This window comes from Pseudophryne corroboree, chromosome 7, assembly GCF_028390025.1.
Source record: "Pseudophryne corroboree isolate aPseCor3 chromosome 7, aPseCor3.hap2, whole genome shotgun sequence".
NCBI lineage: Eukaryota > Metazoa > Chordata > Amphibia > Anura > Myobatrachidae > Pseudophryne > Pseudophryne corroboree.
In genome coordinates, this window is record NC_086450.1 from 2,786,418 (window position 1) to 2,807,565 (window position 21,148).

The 21,148-nt window shown below is 49.0% G+C and overlaps 2 protein-coding genes across 2 annotated transcripts in view; one reads left to right on the forward strand and one right to left on the reverse strand.

The window, feature by feature from the left end:
- LOC134944063 (caspase-8-like) overlaps window positions 1-21,148 on the forward strand; it is a 314,204-nt gene that overhangs the window by 126,575 nt on the left and 166,481 nt on the right. The gene's annotated exons all lie outside the window — the stretch shown is intronic.
- Window positions 1-21,148, reverse strand: part of FLACC1 (flagellum associated containing coiled-coil domains 1) — a 120,967-nt gene that overhangs the window by 13,395 nt on the left and 86,424 nt on the right. Inside the window, exons 7-9 of the mRNA XM_063932242.1 lie at window positions 17,398-17,459; window positions 16,780-16,877; window positions 15,961-16,013 (exon numbers count right to left, since the gene is read on the reverse strand). Coding sequence (XP_063788312.1) covers window positions 15,961-16,013; window positions 16,780-16,877; window positions 17,398-17,459 — 213 coding nt within the window. The remainder of the gene's footprint in view (window positions 1-15,960; window positions 16,014-16,779; window positions 16,878-17,397; window positions 17,460-21,148) is intronic.

A 21,148-nucleotide genomic window follows, 5' to 3' on the forward strand; every position in this document is an offset into this window, starting at 1 on the left:
CGTGCTCTGCCTGGCGCAAAGTGTATAGGAGGTTCTACCTGGTGCAAAGTGTATTAGCTGCACTACTATGTGGTGTAATGCGAATTGCCACTATTCTGTGGTCATGCACCTTCCCCACGAAGCAACGCCCCTAAATTTTTGCTGCGCGCCTTCGGCGCGCACTGTCCCTGCTTCAGCATGTGGGTGGAGGAGCACCAAGCATTACAGTATGTACATCATTTTGCCCTCCTTACTTAAAAATGTGCCCTCCTTGTGATCAGCACCCTGCCCTAAAACGTGAACACTATCATGTGTAGCTGGCACTGCTGGGGGTCTATTGTGTGTAGCTGGCACTGCTGCGGGGCATGTCATGTGTAGCTGGCACTGCTGCGGGGCATGTCATGTGTTGCTGGCACTGCTGCGGGGCATGTCATGTGTAGCTGGCACTACACTGGAGACATTGTGTGTAAGGAACACTACTGTGGCTGTTCTGCATAAGGCTGCTAATTGTGTGCATAGAGGGGGTGTGAAAAAATATATTTATTTATAGTTTAATAATATGAAGTTACGAGGCCACACCCACTTTCCCAGGAGGCCACGCCCACTTTTCCCGAAGCGCGCGCGCGCCTTTGGCGCGCGCATAGGGGTTGGGGGGCGCTTTTACATTTTCTCGCTCAGGGTGCTAGTATGCCTGGAGCCGGCCCTGTTAATGACAATAAAGATATAATAAGAATTTACTTACCGATAATTCTATTTCTCGTAGTCCGTAGTGGATGCTGGGAACTCCGTAAGGACCATGGGGAATAGCGGCTCCGCAGGAGACTGGGCACAAAAGTAAAAGCTTTAGGACTACCTGGTGTGCACTGGCTCCTCCCCCTATGACCCTCCTCCAAGCCTCAGTTAGGATACTGTGCCCGGACGAGCGTACACAATAAGGAAGGATTTTGAATCCCGGGTAAGACTCATACCAGCCACACCAATCACACCGTACAACCTGTGATCTGAACCCAGTTAACAGCATGATAACAGAGGAGCCTCTGAAAAGATGGCTCACAACAATAATAACCCGATTTTTGTAACAATAACTATGTACAATTATTGCAGACAATCCGCACTTGGGATGGGCGCCCAGCATCCACTACGGACTACGAGAAATAGAATTATCGGTAAGTAAATTCTTATTTTCTCTGACGTCCTAGTGGATGCTGGGAACTCCGTAAGGACCATGGGGATTATACCAAAGCTCCCAAACGGGCGGGAGAGTGCGGATGACTCTGCAGCACCGAATGAGAGAACTCCAGGTCCTCCTCAGCCAGGGTATCAAATTTGTAGAATTTAGCAAACGTGTTTGCCCCTGACCAAGTAGCTGCTCGGCAAAGTTGTAAAGCCGAGACCCCTCGGGCAGCCGCCCAAGATGAGCCCACTTTCCTTGTGGAATGGGCTTTTACAGATTTTGGCTGTGGCAGGCCTGCCACAGAATGTGCAAGCTGAATTGTACTACAAATCCAACGAGCAATAGTCTGCTTAGAAGCAGGAGCACCCAGCTTGTTGGGTGCATACAGGATAAACAGCGAGTCAGATTTTCTGACTCCAGCCGTCCTGGAAACATATATTTTCAGGGCCCTGACTACGTCCAGCAACTTGGAGTCCTCCCAAGTCCCTAGTAGCCGCAGGTACCACAATAGGCTGGTTCAAGTGAAACGCTGAAACCACCTTAGGGAGAAATTGAGGACGAGTCCTCAATTCTGCCCTGTCCGTATGAAAAATTAGGTAAGGGCTTTTATAGGATAAAGCCGCCAATTCTGAGACACGCCTGGCTGAAGCCAGGGCTAACAGCATTACCACTTTCCATGTGAGATATTTTAAGTCCACAGTGGTGAGTGGTTCAAACCAATGTGATTTTAGGAACCCCAAAACTACATTGAGATCCCAAGGTGCCACTGGAGGCACAAAAGGAGGCTGTATATGCAGTACCCCCTTGACAAACGTCTGAACTTCAGGAACTGAAGCCAGTTCTTTCTGGAAGAAAATCGACAGGGCCGAAATTTAAACCTTAATGGACCCTAATTTTAGGCCCATAGACAGTCCTGTTTGCAGGAAATGCAGGAAACGACCCAGTTGAAATTCCTCTGTAGGGGCCTTCCTGGCCTCACACCACGCAACATATTTACGCCAAATACGGTGATAATGTTGCACGGTTACATCCTTCCTGGCTTTGATCAGGGTAGGGATGACTTCATCCGGAATGCCTTTTTCCTTCAGGATCCGGCGTTCAACCGCCATGCCGTCAAACGCAGCCGCGGTAAGTCTTGGAACAGACAGGGTCCCTGCTGGAGCAGGTCCCTTCTTAGAGGTAGAGGCCACGGGTCCTCCGTGAGCATCTCTTGAAGTTCCGGGTACCAAGTCCTTCTTGGCCAATCCGGAGCCACGAGTATTGTCCTTACTCCTCTCCTTCTTATGATTCTCAGTACCTTGGGTATGAGAGGCAGAGGAGGGAACACATACACTGACTGGTACACCCACAGTGTTACCAGAGCGTCCACAGCTATTGCCTGAGGGTCCCTTGACCTGGCGCAATATCTGTCTAGTTTTTTGTTGAGGCGGGACGCCATCATGTCCACCTTTGGTTTTTCCCAACGGTTCACAATCATGTGGAAGACTTCTGGGTGAAGTCCCCACTCCCCCGGGTGGAGGTCGTGTCTGCTGAGGAAGTCTGCTTCCCAGTTGTCCACTCCCGGAATGAACACTGCTGACAGTGCTATCACATGATTTTCCGCCCAGCGAAGAATCCTTGCAACTTCTGCCATTGCCCTCCTGCTTCTTGTGCCGCCCTGTCTGTTTACGTGGGCGACTGCCGTGATGTTGTCCGACTGGATCAACACCGGCTGACCCTGAAGCAGAGGCCTTGCTTGACTTAGGGCATTGTAAATGGCCCTTAGTTCCAGGATATTTATGTGAAATGACGTTTCCATGCTTGACCACAAGCCCTGGAAATTTCTTCCCTGTGTGACTGCTCCCCAGCCTCTCAGGCTGGCATCCGTGGTCACCAGGACCCAGTCCTGAATGCCGAATCTGCGGCCCTCTAGAAGATGAGCACTCTGCAACCACCACAGGAGAGACACCCTTGTCCTTGGAGACAGGGTTATCCGCTGATGCATCTGAAGATGCGATCCGGTCCAGCAGATCCCACTGAAAAGTTCTTGCGTGGAATCTGCCGAATGGAATCGCTTCGTAAGAAGCCACCATTTTTCCCAGGACCCTTGTGCATTGATGCACAGACACTTGGCCTGGTTTTAGGAGGTTCATGACTAGCTCGGATAACTCCCTGGCTTTCTCCTCCGGGAGAAACACCTTTTTCTGGACTGTGTCCAGAATCATCCCTAGGAACAGCAGACGTGTCGTCGGAATCAGCTGCGATTTTGGAATATTTAGAATCCACCCGTGCTGTCGTAGTACTACTTGAGATAGTGCTACTCCGACCTCTAACTGTTCCCTGGACCTTGCCCTTATCAGGAGATCGTCCAAGTAAGGGATAATTAAGACGCCTTTTCTTCGAAGAAGAATCATCATTTCGGCCATTACCTTGGTAAAGACCCGGGGTGCCGTGGACAATCCAAACGGCAGCGTCTGAAACTGATAGTGACAGTTCTGTACCACAAACCTGAGGTACCCTTGGTGAGAAGGGCAAATTGGGACATGGAGGTAAGCATCCTTGATGTCCAGAGACACCATATAGTCCCCTTCTTCCAGGTTCGCTATCACTGCTCTGAGTGACTCCATCTTGAATTTGAACCTTTGTATGTAAGTGTTCAAGGATTTCAGATTTAAAATAGGTCTTACCGAGCCGTCCGGCTTCGGTACCACAAACAGCATGGAATAATACCCCTTTCCCTGTTGTAGGAGGGGTACCTTGATTATCACCTGCTGGGAATACAGCTTGTGAATGGCTTCCAATACCGCCTCCCTGTCGGAGGGAGACGTTGGTAAAGCAGACTTCAGGAACCGGCGAGGGGGAGACGTCTCGAATTCCAATTTGTACCCCTGAGATACTACCTGCAGGATCCAGGGGTCCACTTGCGAGTGAGCCCACTGCGCGCTGAAATTCTTGAGACGACCCCCCACCGTACCTGAGTCCGCTTGTAAGGCCCCAGCGTCATGCTGAGGACTTGGCAGAAGCGGGGGAGGGCTTCTGTTCCTGGGAAGAGGCTGCCTGCTGCAGTCTTTTTCCCCTTCCTCTGCCCCGGGGCAGATATGAGTGGCCTTTTGCCCGCTTGCCCGTATGGGGACGAAAGGACTGAGCCTGAAAAGACGGTGTCTTTTTCTGCTGAGAGGTGACCTGGGGTAAAAAGGTGGATTTCCCAGCCGTTGCCGTGGCCACCAGGTCCGATAGACCGACCCCAAATAACTCCTCCCCTTTATACGGCAATACTTCCATATGCCGTTTGGAATCCGCATCACCTGACCACTGTCGCGTCCATAACCCTCTTCTGGCAGAAATGGACATCGCACTTACTCTTGATGCCAGAGTGCAAATATCCCTCTGTGCATCTCGCATATATAGAAATGCATCCTTTAAATGCTCTATAGTCAATAATATACTGTCCCTGTCAAGGGTATCAATATTTTCAGTCAGGGAATCCGACCAAGCCACCCCAGCACTGCACATCCAGGCTGAGGCGATTGCTGGTCGCAGTATAACACCAGTATGTGTGTATATACTTTTTAGGATATTTTCCAGCTTCCTATCAGCTGGTTCCTTGAGGGCGGCCGTATCAGGAGACGGTAACGCCACTTGTTTTGATAAGCGTGTGAGCGCCTTATCTACCCTAGGGGGTGTTTCCCAACGCGCCCTAACCTCTGGCGGGAAAGGGTATAATGTAGAGATGAGCGGGTTCGGTTTCTCTGAATCCGAACCCGCACGAACTTCATGTTTTTTTCACGGGTCCGAGCAGACTCGGATCCTCCCGCCTTGCTCGGTTAACCCGAGCGCGCCCGAACGTCATCATGACGCTGTCGGATTCTCGCGAGACTCGGATTCTATATAAGGAGCCGCGCGTCGCCGCCATTTTCACACGTGCATTGAGATTGATAGGGAGAGGACGTGGCTGGCGTCCTCTCCATTTAGATTAGGGTTGAGAGAGAGAGAGAGAGAGATTGACCTGAGGCTGTGATACTGTAGAAGAGAGTGCAGAGTTTAGTGACTGACGACCACAGTGACCACCAGACAGTGCAGTTGTTTGTTTTATTTAATATACCCGTTCTCTGCCTGAAAAAAAACGATACACACAGTGACTCAGTCACATACCATATCTGTGTGCACTGCTCAGCCCAGTGTGCTGCATCAATGTATATATATATCTGACTGTGCTCAGCTCACACAGCTTATAATTGTGGGGGAGACTGGGGAGCACTGCAGTGCCAGTTATAGGTTATAGCAGGAGCCAGGAGTACATAATATTATATTAAAATTAAACAGTGCACACTTTTGCTGCAGGAGTGCCACTGCCAGTGTGACTAGTGACCAGTGACCTGACCACCAGTATATATAATATTAGTAGTATACTATCTCTTTATCAACCAGTCTATATTAGCAGCAGACACAGTACAGTGCGGTAGTTCACGGCTGTGGCTACCTCTGTGTCGGCACTCGGCAGCCCGTCCATAATTGTATATACCACCTAACCGTGGTTTTTCTTTCTTTCTTTATACATACATACTAGTTACGAGTATACTATCTCTTTATCAACCAGTCTATATATTAGCAGCAGACACAGTACAGTGCGGTAGTTCACGGCTGTGGCTACCTCTGTGTCGGCACTCGGCAGCCCGTCCATAATTGTATATACCACCTAACCGTGGTTTTTTTTTCTTTCTTTATACATACATACTAGTTACGAGTATACTATCTCTTTATCAACCAGTCTATATATTAGCAGCAGACACAGTACAGTGCGGTAGTTCACGGCTGTGGCTACCTCTGTGTCGGCACTCGGCAGCCCGTCCATAATTGTATATACCACCTAACCGTGGTTTTTTTTTCTTTCTTTATACATACATACTAGTTACGAGTATACTATCTCTTTATCAACCAGTCTATATTAGCAGCAGACACAGTACAGTGCGGTAGTTCACGGCTGTGGCTACCTCTGTGTCGGCACTCGGCAGCCCGTCCATAATTGTATATACCACCTAACCGTGGTTTTTTTTTCTTTCTTTATACATACATACTAGTTACGAGTATACTATCTCTTTATCAACCAGTCTATATATTAGCAGCAGACACAGTACAGTGCGGTAGTTCACGGCTGTGGCTACCTCTGTGTCGGCACTCGGCAGCCCGTCCATAATTGTATATACCACCTAACCGTGGTTTTTTTTTCTTTCTTTATAGTCATACTAGTTACGAGTATACTATCTCTTTATCAACCAGTCTATATTAGCAGCAGACACAGTACAGTGCGGTAGTTCACGGCTGTGGCTACCTCTGTGTCGGCACTCGGCAGCCCGTCCATAATTGTATATACCACCTAACCGTGGTTTTTTTTTCTTTCTTTATACATACATACTAGTTACGAGTATACTATCTCTTTATCAACCAGTCTATATTAGCAGCAGACACAGTACAGTGCGGTAGTTCACGGCTGTGGCTACCTCTGTGTCGGCACTCGGCAGCCCGTCCATAATTGTATATACCACCTAACCGTGTTTTTTTTTTCTTTCTTTATACATACATACTAGTTACGAGTATACTATCTCTTTATCAACCAGTCTATATATTAGCAGCAGACACAGTACAGTGCGGTAGTTCACGGCTGTGGCTACCTCTGTGTCGGCACTCGGCAGCCCGTCCATAATTGTATATACCACCTAACCGTGGTTTTTTTTTCTTTCTTTATACATACATACTAGTTACGAGTATACTATCTCTTTATCAATCAGTCTATATATTAGCAGCAGACACAGTACAGTGCGGTAGTTCACGGCTGTGGCTACCTCTGTGTCGGCACTCGGCAGCCCGTCCATAATTGTATATACCACCTAACCGTGGTTTTTTTTTCTTTCTTTATACATACATACTAGTTACGAGTATACTATCTCTTTATCAACCAGTCTATATTAGCAGCAGACACAGTACAGTGCGGTAGTTCACGGCTGTGGCTACCTCTGTGTCGGCACTCGGCAGCCCGTCCATAATTGTATATACCACCTAACCGTGGTTTTTTTTTCTTTCTTTATACATACATACTAGTTACGAGTATACTATCTCTTTATCAACCAGTCTATATATTAGCAGCAGACACAGTACAGTGCGGTAGTTCACGGCTGTGGCTACCTCTGTGTCGGCACTCGGCAGCCCGTCCATAATTGTATATACCACCTAACCGTGGTTTTTCTTTCTTTCTTTATACATACATACTAGTTACGAGTATACTATCTCTTTATCAACCAGTCTATATTAGCAGCAGACACAGTACAGTACGGTAGTTCACGGCTGTGGCTACCTGTGTGTCTGCACTCGGCAGGCAGTCCATAATTGTATACTAGTATCCATCTCCATTGTTTACCTGAGGTGCCTTTTAGTTGTGCCTATTAAAATATGGAGAACAAAAATGTTGAGGTTCCAAAATTAGGGAAAGATCAAGATCCACTTCCACCTCGTGCTGAAGCTGCTGCCACTAGTCATGGCCGAGACGATGAAATGCCAGCAACGTCGTCTGCCAAGGCCGATGCCCAATGTCATAGTACAGAGCATGTAAAATCCAAAACACAAAAGATCAGTAAAAAAATGACCCAAAAATCAAAATTAAAAGCGTCTGAGGAGAAGCGTAAACTTGCCAATATGCCATTTACGACACGGAGTGGCAAGGAACGGCTGAGGCCCTGGCCTATGTTCATGGCTAGTGGTTCAGCTTCACATGAGGATGGAAGCACTCAGCCTCTCGCTAGAAAAATGAAAAGACTCAAGCTGGCAAAAGCAGCACAGCAAAGAACTGTGCATTCTTCGAAATCCCAAATCCACAAGGAGAGTCCAATTGTGTCGGTTGCGATGCCTGACCTTCCCAACACTGGACGTGAAGAGCATGCGCCTTCCACCATTTGCACGCCCCCTGCAAGTGCTGGAAGGAGCACCCGCAGTCCAGTTCCTGATAGTCAGATTGAAGATGTCAGTGTTGAAGTACACCAGGATGAGGAGGATATGGGTGTTGCTGGCGCTGGGGAGGAAATTGACCAGGAGGATTCTGATGGTGAGGTGGTTTGTTTAAGTCAGGCACCCGGGGAGACACCTGTTGTCCGTGGGAGGAATATGGCCGTTGACATGCCAGGTGAAAATACCAAAAAAATCAGCTCTTCGGTGTGGAGGTATTTCACCAGAAATGCGGACAACAGGTGTCAAGCCGTGTGTTCCCTTTGTCAAGCTGTAATAAGTAGGGGTAAGGACGTTAACCACCTCGGAACATCCTCCCTTATACGTCACCTGCAGCGCATTCATAATAAGTCAGTGACAAGTTCAAAAACTTTGGGTGACAGCGGAAGCAGTCCACTGACCAGTAAATCCCTTCCTCTTGTAACCAAGCTCACGCAAACCACCCCACCAACTCCCTCAGTGTCAATTTCCTCCTTCCCCAGGAATGCCAATAGTCCTGCAGGCCATGTCACTGGCAATTCTGACGAGTCCTCTCCTGCCTGGGATTCCTCCGATGCATCCTTGCGTGTAACGCCTACTGCTGCTGGCGCTGCTGTTGTTGCCGCTGGGAGTCGATGGTCATCCCAGAGGGGAAGTCGTAAGCCCACTTGTACTACTTCCAGTAAGCAATTGACTGTTCAACAGTCCTTTGCGAGGAAGATGAAATATCACAGCAGTCATCCTACTGCAAAGCGGATAACTGAGGCCTTGACAACTATGTTGGTGTTAGACGTGCGTCCGGTATCCGCTGTTAGTTCACAGGGAACTAGACAATTTATTGAGGCAGTGTGCCCCCGTTACCAAATACCATCTAGGTTCCACTTCTCTAGGCAGGCGATACCGAGAATGTACACGGACGTCAGAAAAAGACTCACCAGTGTCCTAAAAAATGCAGTTGTACCCAATGTCCACTTAACCACGGACATGTGGACAAGTGGAGCAGGGCAGGGTCAGGACTATATGACTGTGACAGCCCACTGGGTAGATGTATGGACTCCCGCCGCAAGAACAGCAGCGGCGGCACCAGTAGCAGCATCTCGCAAACGCCAACTCTTTCCTAGGCAGGCTACGCTTTGTATCACCGCTTTCCAGAATACGCACACAGCTGAAAACCTCTTACGGCAACTGAGGAAGATCATCGCGGAATGGCTTACCCCAATTGGACTCTCCTGTGGATTTGTGGCATCGGACAACGCCAGCAATATTGTGTGTGCATTAAATATGGGCAAATTCCAGCACGTCCCATGTTTTGCACATACCTTGAATTTGGTGGTGCAGAATTTTTAAAAAAACGACAGGGGCGTGCAAGAGATGCTGTCGGTGGCCAGAAGAATTGCGGGACACTTTCGGCGTACAGGCACCACGTACAGAAGACTGGAGCACCACCAAAAACTACTGAACCTGCCCTGCCATCATCTGAAGCAAGAAGTGGTAACGAGGTGGAATTCAACCCTCTATATGCTTCAGAGGTTGGAGGAGCAGCAAAAGGCCATTCAAGCCTATACAATTCAGCACGATATAGGAGGTGGAATGCACCTGTCTCAAGCGCAGTGGAGAATGATTTCAACGTTGTGCAAGGTTCTGATGCCCTTTGAACTTGCCACACGTGAAGTCAGTTCAGACACTGCCAGCCTGAGTCAGGTCATTCCCCTCATCAGGCTTTTGCAGAAGAAGCTGGAGACATTGAAGGAGGAGCTAACACGGAGCGATTCCGCTAGGCATGTGGGACTTGTGGATGGAGCCCTTAATTCGCTTAACAAGGATTCACGGGTGGTCAATCTGTTGAAATCAGAGCACTACATTTTGGCCACCGTGCTCGATCCTAGATTTAAAGCCTACCTTGGATCTCTCTTTCCGGCAGACACAAGTCTGCTGGGGTTGAAAGACCTGCTGGTGACAAAATTGTCAAGTCAAGCGGAACGCGACCTGTCAACATCTCCTCCTTCACATTCTCCCGCAACTGGGGGTGCGAGGAAAAGGCTCAGAATTCCGAGCCCACCCGCTGGCGGTGATGCAGGGCAGTCTGGAGCGTCTGCTGATGCTGACATCTGGTCCGGACTGAAGGACCTGACAACGATTACGGACATGTCGTCTACTGTCACTGCATATGATTCTCTCAACATTGATAGAATGGTGGAGGATTATATGAGTGACCGCATCCAAGTAGGCACGTCACACAGTCCGTACTTATACTGGCAGGAAAAAGAGGCAATTTGGAGGCCCTTGCACAAACTGGCTTTATTCTACCTAAGTTGCCCTCCCACAAGTGTGTACTCCGAAAGAGTGTTTAGTGCCGCCGCTCACCTTGTCAGCAATCGGCGTACGAGGTTACATCCAGAAAATGTGGAGAAGATGATGTTCATTAAAATGAATTATAATCAATTCCTCCGCGGAGACATTGACCAGCAGCAATTGCCTCCACAAAGTACACAGGGAGCTGAGATGGTGGATTCCAGTGGGGACGAATTGATAATCTGTGAGGAGGGGGATGTACACGGTGATATATCGGAGGGTGATGATGAGGTGGACATCTTGCCTCTGTAGAGCCAGTTTGTGCAAGGAGAGATTAATTGCTTCTTTTTTGGGGGGGGTCCAAACCAACCCGTCATATCAGTCACAGTCGTGTGGCAGACCCTGTCACTGAAATGATGGGTTGGTTAAAGTGTGCATGTCCTGTTTTGTTTATACAACATAAGGGTGGGTGGGAGGGCCCAAGGACAATTCCATCTTGCACCTCTTTTTTCTTTTCTTTGCATCATGTGCTGATTGGGGAGGGTTTTTTGGAAGGGACATCCTGCGTGACACTGCAGTGCCACTCCTAAATGGGCCCGGTGTTTGTGTCGGCCACTAGGGTCGCTAATCTTACTCACACAGTCAGCTACCTCATTGCGCCTCTTTTTTTCTTTGCGTCATGTGCTGTTTGGGGAGGGTTTTTTGGAAGGGACATCCTGCGTGACACTGCAGTGCCACTCCTAGATGGGCCCGGTGTTTGTGTCGGCCACTAGGGTCGCTAATCTTACTCACACAGCTACCTCATTGCGCCTCTTTTTTTCTTTGCGTCATGTGCTGTTTGGGGAGGGTTTTTTGGAAGGGACATCCTGCGTGACACTGCAGTGCCACTCCTAGATGGGCCCGGTGTTTGTGTCGGCCACTAGGGTCGCTTATCTTACTCACACAGCGACCTCGGTGCAAATTTTAGGACTAAAAATAATATTGTGAGGTGTGAGGTATTCAGAATAGACTGAAAATGAGTGTAAATTATGGTTTTTGAGGTTAATAATACTTTGGGATCAAAATGACCCCCAAATTCTATGATTTAAGCTGTTTTTTAGTGTTTTTTGAAAAAAACACCCGAATCCAAAACACACCCGAATCCGACAAAAAAAATTCGGTGAGGTTTTGCCAAAACGCGTTCGAACCCAAAACACGGCCGCGGAACCGAACCCAAAACCAAAACACAAAACCCGAAAAATTTCAGGCGCTCATCTCTAGTATAATGCCAATAATTTTTTTAGAAATTAGCAGTTTTTTATCGGGGGAAACCCACGCTTCATCACACACCTCATTTAATTCATCTGATTCAGGAAAAACTACGGGTAGTTTTTTCACACCCCACATAATACCCTTTTTTGTGGTACTTGTAGTATCAGAAAAGTTCAAAACCTCCTTCATTGCCGTGATCATGTAACGTGTGGCCCTACTGGAAAATACGTTTGTTTCCTCACCGTCGACACTGGAGTCAGTGTCCGTGTCTGGGTCTGTGTCGACCATCTGAGGTAACGGGCGCTTTAGAGCCCCTGACGGTGTTTGAGACGCCTGGACAGATACTAACTGACTTGCCGGCTGTCTCATGTCGTCAACAGTCTTTTGTAAAGTGCTGACGCTATCACGTAATTCCTTCCATAAGACCATCCAGTCAGGTGTCGACTCCCTAGGGGGTGACATCACTATTACAGGCAATTGCTCCGCCTCCATACCATTTTCCTCCTCATACATGTCGACACAACGTACCGACACACAGCACACACACAGGGAATGCTCTGATAGAGGACAGGACCCCACTAGCCCTTTGGGGAGACAGAGGGAGAGTTTGCCAGCACACACCAGAGCGCTATATATATACAGGGATAACCTTATATAAGTGTTTTTCCCTTATATAGCTGCTGTATTGATAAATCTGCCAAATTAGTGCCCCCCCTCTCTTGTTTTACCCTGTTTCTGTAGTGCAGGACTGCAGGGGAGAGTCAGGGAGACGTCCTTCCAGCGGAGCTGTGAGGGAAAATGGCGCTTGTGTGCTGAGGAGATAGGCTCCGCCCCCTTCTCGGCGGCCTTTCTCCCGCTTTTTTAAGGAAAAACTGGCAGGGGTTAAATGCATCCATATAGCCCAGGAGCTATATGTGATGTATTTTTTGCCATCTAAGGTGTTTTTATTGCGTCTCAGGGCGCCCCCCCCCCCCCCCAGCGCCCTGCACCCTCAGTGACCGGAGTGTGAAGTGTGCTGAGAGCAATGGCGCACAGCTGCGGTGCTGTGCGCTACCTTATTGAAGACAGGACGTCTTCTGCCGCCGATTTCCCGGACCTCTTCAGTCTTCTGGCTCTGTAAGGGGGCCGGCGGCGCGGCTCTGGGACCCATCCATGGCTGGGCCTGTGATCGTCCCTCTGGAGCTAATGTCCAGTAGCCTAAGAAGCCCAATCCACTCTGCACGCAGGTGAGTTCGCTTCTTCTCCCCTTAGTCCCTCGGTGCAGTGAACCTGTTGCCAGCAGGACTCACTGAAAATAAAAAACCTATACTTAAACTTTTTCACTAAGCAGCTCAGGAGAGCCACCTAGTGTGCACCCTTCTCGTTCGGGCACAAAAATCTAACTGAGGCTTGGAGGAGGGTCATAGGGGGAGGAGCCAGTGCACACCAGGTAGTCCTAAAGCTTTTACTTTTGTGCCCAGTCTCCTGCGGAGCCGCTATTCCCCATGGTCCTTACGGAGTTCCCAGCATCCACTAGGACGTCAGAGAAATTATTATTAGTAGTAGTGACATGCAGTACTCTGCATACAGCCAGGACATGGCAGCATCAGGGCACAGCTCTAGTAAGGGCATACAGTACTCTGTATACAGCCAGGACATGGCAGCATCAGGACACAGCTCTAGTAGTGACATACCGTACTCTGTATACAGCCAGGACATGGCAGCATCAGGGCACAGCTCTAGTAGTAACATACAGTACTCTGTATACAGCCAGGACATGGCAGCATCAGGGCACAGCTCTAGTATTGACATACAGTATTCTGTATACAGCCAGGACATGGCAGCATCAGGGCACAGCTCTAGTAGTGACATACAGTACTCTGTATACAGCCAGGACATGGCTGCATCAGGGCACAGCTCTAGTAGTTACATAAAGTACTACAGAACTATACAGCAAGGACATGGCAGCATCAGGGCACAGCTCTAGTAGTGACATACAGAACTCTGTATACAGCCAGGACACTGCAGCATCAGGGCACAGCTCTAGTAGTTACATACAGTACTACAGAACTCTGTATACAGCCAGGACATGGCAGCATCAGGGCACAACTCTAGTTGTGACATACAGTACTCTGTATACAGCAGGACATGGCAGCATCAGGGCACAGCTCTAGTAGTTACATACAGCACTCTGTATACAGCCAGGACATGGCAGCATCAGGGCACAGCTCTAGTAGTGACATACAGTACTGTGTATACAGCCAGGACATGGCAGCATCAGGGCACAGCTCTAGTAGTGACATACAGTACTCTGCATACAGCCAGGACATGGCGGCATCAGGACACAGCTCTAGTAGTGACATACAGCACTCAATATACAGCCAGGACATGGCGGCATCAGGGCACAGCTCTAGTAGTGACGTACAGTACTCTGTATACAGCCAGGACATGGCAGCATCAGGGCACAGCTCTAGTAGTGACGTACAGTACTCTGTATACAGCCAGGACATGGCAGCATCAGGGCACAGCTCTAGTAGTGACGTACAGTACTCTGTATACAGCCAGGACATGGCAGCATCAGGGCACAGCTCTAGTAGTGACATACAGTACTCTGCATACAGCCAGGACATGCAGCATCAGGGCACAGCTCTAGTAGTGACATACAGCACTCAGTATACAGCCAGGACACAGCTCTAGTAGTGACATACCGTACTCTGTATACAGCCAGGACATGGCAGCATCAGGGCACAGCTCTAGTAGTGACATACAGTACTCTGTATACAGCCAGGACATGGCAGCATCAGGGCACAGCTCTAGTATTGACATACAGTATTCTGTATACAGCCAGGACATGGCAGCATCAGGGCACAGCTCTAGTAGTGACGTACAGCACTCTGTATACAGCCAGGACATGGCAGCATCAGGGCACAGCTCTAGTAGTGACGTACAGCACTCTGTATACAGCCAGGACATGGCAGCATCAGGACACAGCTCTAGTAGTGACGTAGAGTACTCTGTATACAGCCAGGACATGGCAGCATCAGGGCACAGCTCTAGTAGTGATATACAGCACTCTGTATACAGCCAGGACATGGCAGCATCAGGGCACAGCTCTAGTAGTGACGTACAGCACTCTGTATACAGCCAGGACATGGCAGCATCAGGACACAGCTCTAGTAGTGACGTACAGCACTCTGTATACAGCCAGGACATGGCAGCATCAGGGCACAGCTCTAGTAGTGACGTACAGCACTCTGTATACAGCCAGGACATGGCAACATCAAGGCACAGCTCTAGTAGTGACGTACAGTACTCAGTATACAGCCAGGACATGGCAGCATCAGGGCACAGCTCTAGTAGTGACTTACATTACTCTGTATACAGCCAGGACATGACAACATCAGGGCACAGCTCTAGTAGTGACATACATTACTCTGTATACAGCCAGGACATGGCAGCATCAGGGCACAGCTCTAGTAGTGACGTACAGTACTCTGTATACAGCCAGGACATGGCAGCATCAGGGCACAGCTCTAGTAGTGACATACATTACTCTGTATACAGCCAGGACATGGCAACATCAGGGCACAGCTCTAGTAGTGACATACATTACTCTGTATACAGCCAGTACATGGCAGCATCAGGGCACAGCTCTAGTAGTGACGTACAGTACTATGTATACAGCCAGGACATGGCAACATCAAGGCACAGCTCTAGTAGTGACGTACAGTACTCTGTATACAGCCAGGACATGGCAGCATCAGGGCACAGCTCTAGTAGTGACATACATTACTCTGTATACAGCCAGTACATGGCAGCATCAGGGCACAGCTCTAGTAGTGACGTACAGTACTCTGTATACAGCCAGGACATGGCAGCATCAGGGCACAGCTCTAGTAGTGACATACATTACTCTGTATACAGCCAGGACATGGCAACATCAGGGCACAGCTCTAGTAGTGACATACATTACTCTGTATACAGCCAGGACATGGCAGCATCAGGGCACAGCTCTAGTAGTGACATACATTACTCTGTATACAGCCAGGACATGGCAGCATCAGGGCACAGCTCTAGTAGTGACGTACAGTACTCTGTTTTTTCTGTGTGTGTGTGTGTGTGTGTTGGACAGTGTGTGTGTGTGTGTGTGTGTGTGTGTGTGTGTGTGTGTGTGTTGGACAGTGTGTGTGTGTGTGTGTGTGTGTGTGTGTGTTGGACAGTGAGTGTGTGTGTGAGTGTCAGAGAGTGTGTGTGTGTGTTAGCTAGCAGAGGGGTCTATGTACTAAGCCTTGTAGAGAAATAAAGTACCAGGCATAATCACTAATGATATTTACCTGGTAGGTATTAAAGGAACCTTTCAGACAATTCAGTTCTTTCTGCAGCTCTTCTGTATAAATAAAATGCACAAACCATTAATTGCAGCGGGTGAAAGTAGCTACAGACCTGATCTGGCATCGTGCAGGAAGTAACCTGATGGAATAAATGGAGCGATCGCTGGCTGTGAATAGTCGCAGCATGCCGCATCACGGTAAGATGAGCGTGGCTACATGTGTAGCGGTCTCAGACAATGGAGAATAGCGTGCAATCACCGCGCAGGAGACATCTATACAATGTTACACGTTGCAGTCCTGCCCCCATAGGGGCACTTTATGTATGGATAATATTGGAGGATATAATTGTATTTCAGTGACATAGTAATGCGCGCACTCCGTCTGCCTGTGACACCGGGGGAGGGATTTATATAAACGCCATTATAATACGCTTCCAGCGAGGTGATACAAGGCTTAGGTAACAGCGGTTACTTCTCACATCCCCCAATAACCAGGGTATAGAGGAAATCTATAGGGGGCGCTAGCAATGGTCAGGACCGCGATTCTACAGCGCGGACGCTGCGGCTTTTGCTTATATTTATTCAATATGTGTTTTATGGATTCCGAATCATTCTGAACAAAGAATCAGACCGTGTGCAGAGACATAATGATAGAATCGGGGAACGACAAGAGATACACGCTGGGTTTCCGATGGATATAATGTACGGCGAATAAGGCGCTGCCCCTTGTACTGGGATTACCCCATGGCGGATCGCTGTGATTGGCGTCTTCCTATGACCCAGAGCCTCTATGATAATTTCTGTCGCGGCTTCTCCTGATTACCGTATCTCTTCGCAGCCTCTTCGCTCTCCTGTGCAAGTTTAGCGCTGTCCTCGCGTTGAAATGCGCGGAGCTCGTCGGTGTGTTTCTCCTGCAGAACCCTGGACAGTCACAAGGTTACATAAGTCTCCGATAAATAGACCACAATTATCAGTATTAATATTATATTTATAAAGCGCTAACATATGACGCAGCGTTGTACACTGAGGGATCATGGTGCAGAGAAGTTACATCCCATGACATGGCCGCCCTACCCCCAGGAGCTTACAATCACAGCGCTACATAAGCAGAAATGAGTGCACCGACTAGAACAGAAACTACTTGTGATGCTCTACAGCGTCTGCAGGCGACGGGGAGACTGACGCACTACTATAGAGATGACAGAATCTGATTGGTCGCTGCTGGTGAATAAATCCCAGTGGGAGAATCCTATATAATAAAAGGCTGACTCTGCTCCTCACCTCTGTGGGGGGAATGTAAGTGTTTTGCGCACTGGCGGCCACTAGATGGAGCAATTCAAGTGTTGCTCTGTTCTGGCGCACACAACCGCCAACGCTGACATTACAGTTATGTTGTTCCGTCATTTTGGCGGGCTGGTAACTATAATTATAGAGTATATACCTGATTTCCTCCTCCTTCATGGCGTGCAGCGCTGTAACTCTCTCCGCCAGCTCTCTGCTCATCTGAAAGGAGAGAAACATCTGCAGTCAGAGGGTGAGAGGAGCCGCGTGCACCCCCTGTATACGATGTGTCACCAGGAGACGCGTCATTAATATACTGTCATCACATGAGCAAGGAACAGGGTCAGTGCTTAAATACTCTGTAACCAGGGAGAGGAGCCGCGTGCGCCCCCTGTATACGATGTGTCACCAGGATACACGTCATTAATATACTGTCATCACATGAGCAAGGAACAGGGTCAGTGCTTAAATACTCTGTAACCAGGGAGAGGAGCCGCGTGCGTCCCTGTATACGATGTGTCACCAGGAGACGCGTCATTAATATACTGTCATCACATGAGCAAGGAACAGGGTCAGTGCTTAAATACTCTGTAACCAGGGAGAGGAGCCGCGTGCGTCCCCTGTATACGATGTGTCACCAGGAGACGCGTCATTAATATACTGTCATCACATGAGCAAGGAACAGGGTCAGTGCTTAAATACTTAGTAACCAGGGAGAGGAGCCGCGTGCGCCCCCTGTATACGATGTGTCACCAGGAGACGCGTCATTAATATACTGTCATCACATGAGCAAGGAACAGGGTCAGTGCTTAAATACTCTGTAACCAGGGAGAGGAGCCGCGTGCGCCCCCTGTATACGATGTGTCACCAGGAGACACGTCATTAATATACTGTCATCACATGAGCAAGGAACAGGGTCAGTGCTTAAATACTCTGTAACCAGGGAGAGGAGCCGCGTGCGTCCCCTGTATACGATGTGTCACCAGGAGACGCGTCATTAATATACTGTCATCACATGAGCAAGGAACAGGGTCAGTGCTTAAATACTTAGTAACCAGGGAGAGGAGCCGCGTGCGCCCCCTGTATACGATGTGTCACCAGGAGACGCGTCATTAATATACTGTCATCACATGAGCAAGGAACAGGGTCAGTGCTTAAATACTCTGTAACCAGGGAGAGGAGCCGCGTGCGCCCCCTGTATACGATGTGTCACCAGGAGACGCGTCATTAATATACTGTCATCACATGAGCAAGGAACAGGGTCAGTGCTTAAATACTCTGTAACCAGGGAGAGGAGCCGCGTGCGCCCCCTGTATACGATGTGTCACCAGGAGACACGTCATTAATATACTGTCATCACATGAGCAAGGAACAGGGTCAGTGCTTAAATACTCTGTAACCAGGGAGAGGAGCCGCGTGCGCCCCCTGTATACGATGTGTCACCAGGAGACGCGTCATTAATATACTGTCATCACATGAGCAAGGAACAGGGTCAGTGCTTAAATACTTAGTAACCAGGGAGAGGAGCCGCGTGCGCCCCCTGTATACGATGTGTCACCAGGAGACGCGTCATTAATATACTGTCATCACATGAGCAAGGAACAGGGTCAGTGCTTAAATACTCTGTAACCAGGGAGAGGAGCCGCGTGCGCCCCCTGTATACGATGTGTCACCAGGAGACGCGTCATTAATATACTGTCATCACATGAGCAAGGAACAGGGTCAGTGCTTAAATACTCTGTAACCAGGGAGAGGAGCCGCGTGCGCCCCCTGTATACGATGTGTCACCAGGAGACACGTCATTAATATACTGTCATCACATGAGCAAGGAACAGGGTCAGTGCTTAAATACTCTGTAACCAGGGAGAGGAGCCGCGTGCGCCCCTGTATACGATGTGTCACCAGGAGACGCGTCATTAATATACTGTCATCACATGAGCAAGGAACAGGGTCAGTGCTTAAATACTCTGTAACCAGGGAAAGGAGCCGCGTGCGCCCCTGTATACGATGTGTCACCAGGATACACGTCATTAATATACTGTCATCACATGAGCAAGGAACAGGGTCAGTGCTTAAATACTCTGTAACCAGGGAGAGGAGCCGCGTGCGCCCCCTGTATACGATGTGTCACCAGGAGACGCGTCATTAATATACTGTCATCACATGAGCAAGGAACAGGGTCAGTGCTTAAATACTCTGTAACCAGGGAGAGGAGCCGCGTGCGCCCCTGTATACGATGTGTCACCAGGAGACGCGTCATTAATATACTGTCATCACATGAGCAAGGAACAGGGTCAGTGCTTAAATACTCTGTAACCAGGGAGAGGAGCCGCGTGCGCCCCCTGTATACGATGTGTCACCAGGAGACACGTCATTAATATACTGTCATCACATGAGCAAGGAACAGGGTCAGTGCTTAAATACTCTGTAACCAGGGAGAGGAGCCGCGTGCGCCCCTGTATACGATGTGTCACCAGGAGACGCGTCATTAATATACTGTCATCACATGAGCAAGGAACAGGGTCAGTGCTTAAATACTCTGTAACCAGGGAAAGGAGCCGCGTGCGCCCCTGTATACGATGTGTCACCAGGAGACGCGTCATTAATATACTGTCATCACATGAGCAAGGAACAGGGTCAGTGCTTAAATACTCTGTAACCAGGGAGAGGAGCCGCGTGCGCCCCCTGTATACGATGTGTCACCAGGAGACGCGTCATTGATATACTGTCATCACATGAGCAAGGAACAGAATCAGGGCTTAAATACTCTGTAACCAGGGAGAGGAGCCGCGTGCGCCCCTGTATACGATGTGTCACCAGGAGACGCGTCATTGATATACTGTCATCACATGAGCAAGGAACAGGGTCAGGGCTTAAATACTCTGTAACCAGGGAGAGGAGCCGCGTGCGCCCCCTGTATACGATGTGTCACCAGGAGACGCGTCATTAATATACTGTCATCACATGAGCAAGGAACAGGGTCAGTGCTTAAATACTCTGTAACCAGGGAGAGGAGCCGCGTGCACCCCCTGTATACGATGTGTCACCAGGAGACGCGTCATTAATATACTGTCATCACATGAGCAAGGAACAGGGTCAGTGCTTAAATACTCTGTAACCAGGGAGCGGAGCCGCGTGCGCCCCCTGTATACGATGTGTCACCAGGATACACGTCATTAATATACTGTCATCACATGAGCAAGGAACAGGGTCAGTGCTTAAATACTCTGTAACCAGGGAGAGGAGCCGCGTGCGCCCCTGTATACGATGTGTCACCAGGAGACGCGTCATTAATATACTGTCATCACATGAGCAAGGAACAGGGTCAGTGCTTAAATACTCTGTAACCAGGGAGAGGAGCCGCGTGCGCCCCTGTATACGATGTGTCACCAGGAGACGCGTCATTAATATACTGTCATCACATGAGCAAGGAACAGGGTCAGTGCTTAAATACTCTGTAACAAGGGAGAGGAGCAGTGTGCGCCCCCTGTATACGATGTGTCACCAGGAGACGCGTCATTAATATACTGTCATCACATGAGCAAGGAACAGGGTCAGTGCTTAAATACTCTGTAACCAGGGAGAGGAGCCGCGTGCGCCCCTGTATACGATGTGTCACCAGGAGACGCGTCATTAATATACTGTCATCACATGAGCAAGGAACAGGGTCAGTGCTTAAATACTCTGTAACCAGGGAGAGGAGCCGCGTGCGCCCCCTGTATACGATGTATCACCAGGAGACGCGTCATTAATATACTGTCATCACATGAGCAAGGAACAGGGTCAGTGCTTAAATACTCTGTAACCAGGGAGAGGAGCCGCGTGCGCCCCTGTATACGATGTGTCACCAGGAGACACGTCATTAATATACTGTCATCACATGAGCAAGGAACAGGGTCAGTGCTTAAATA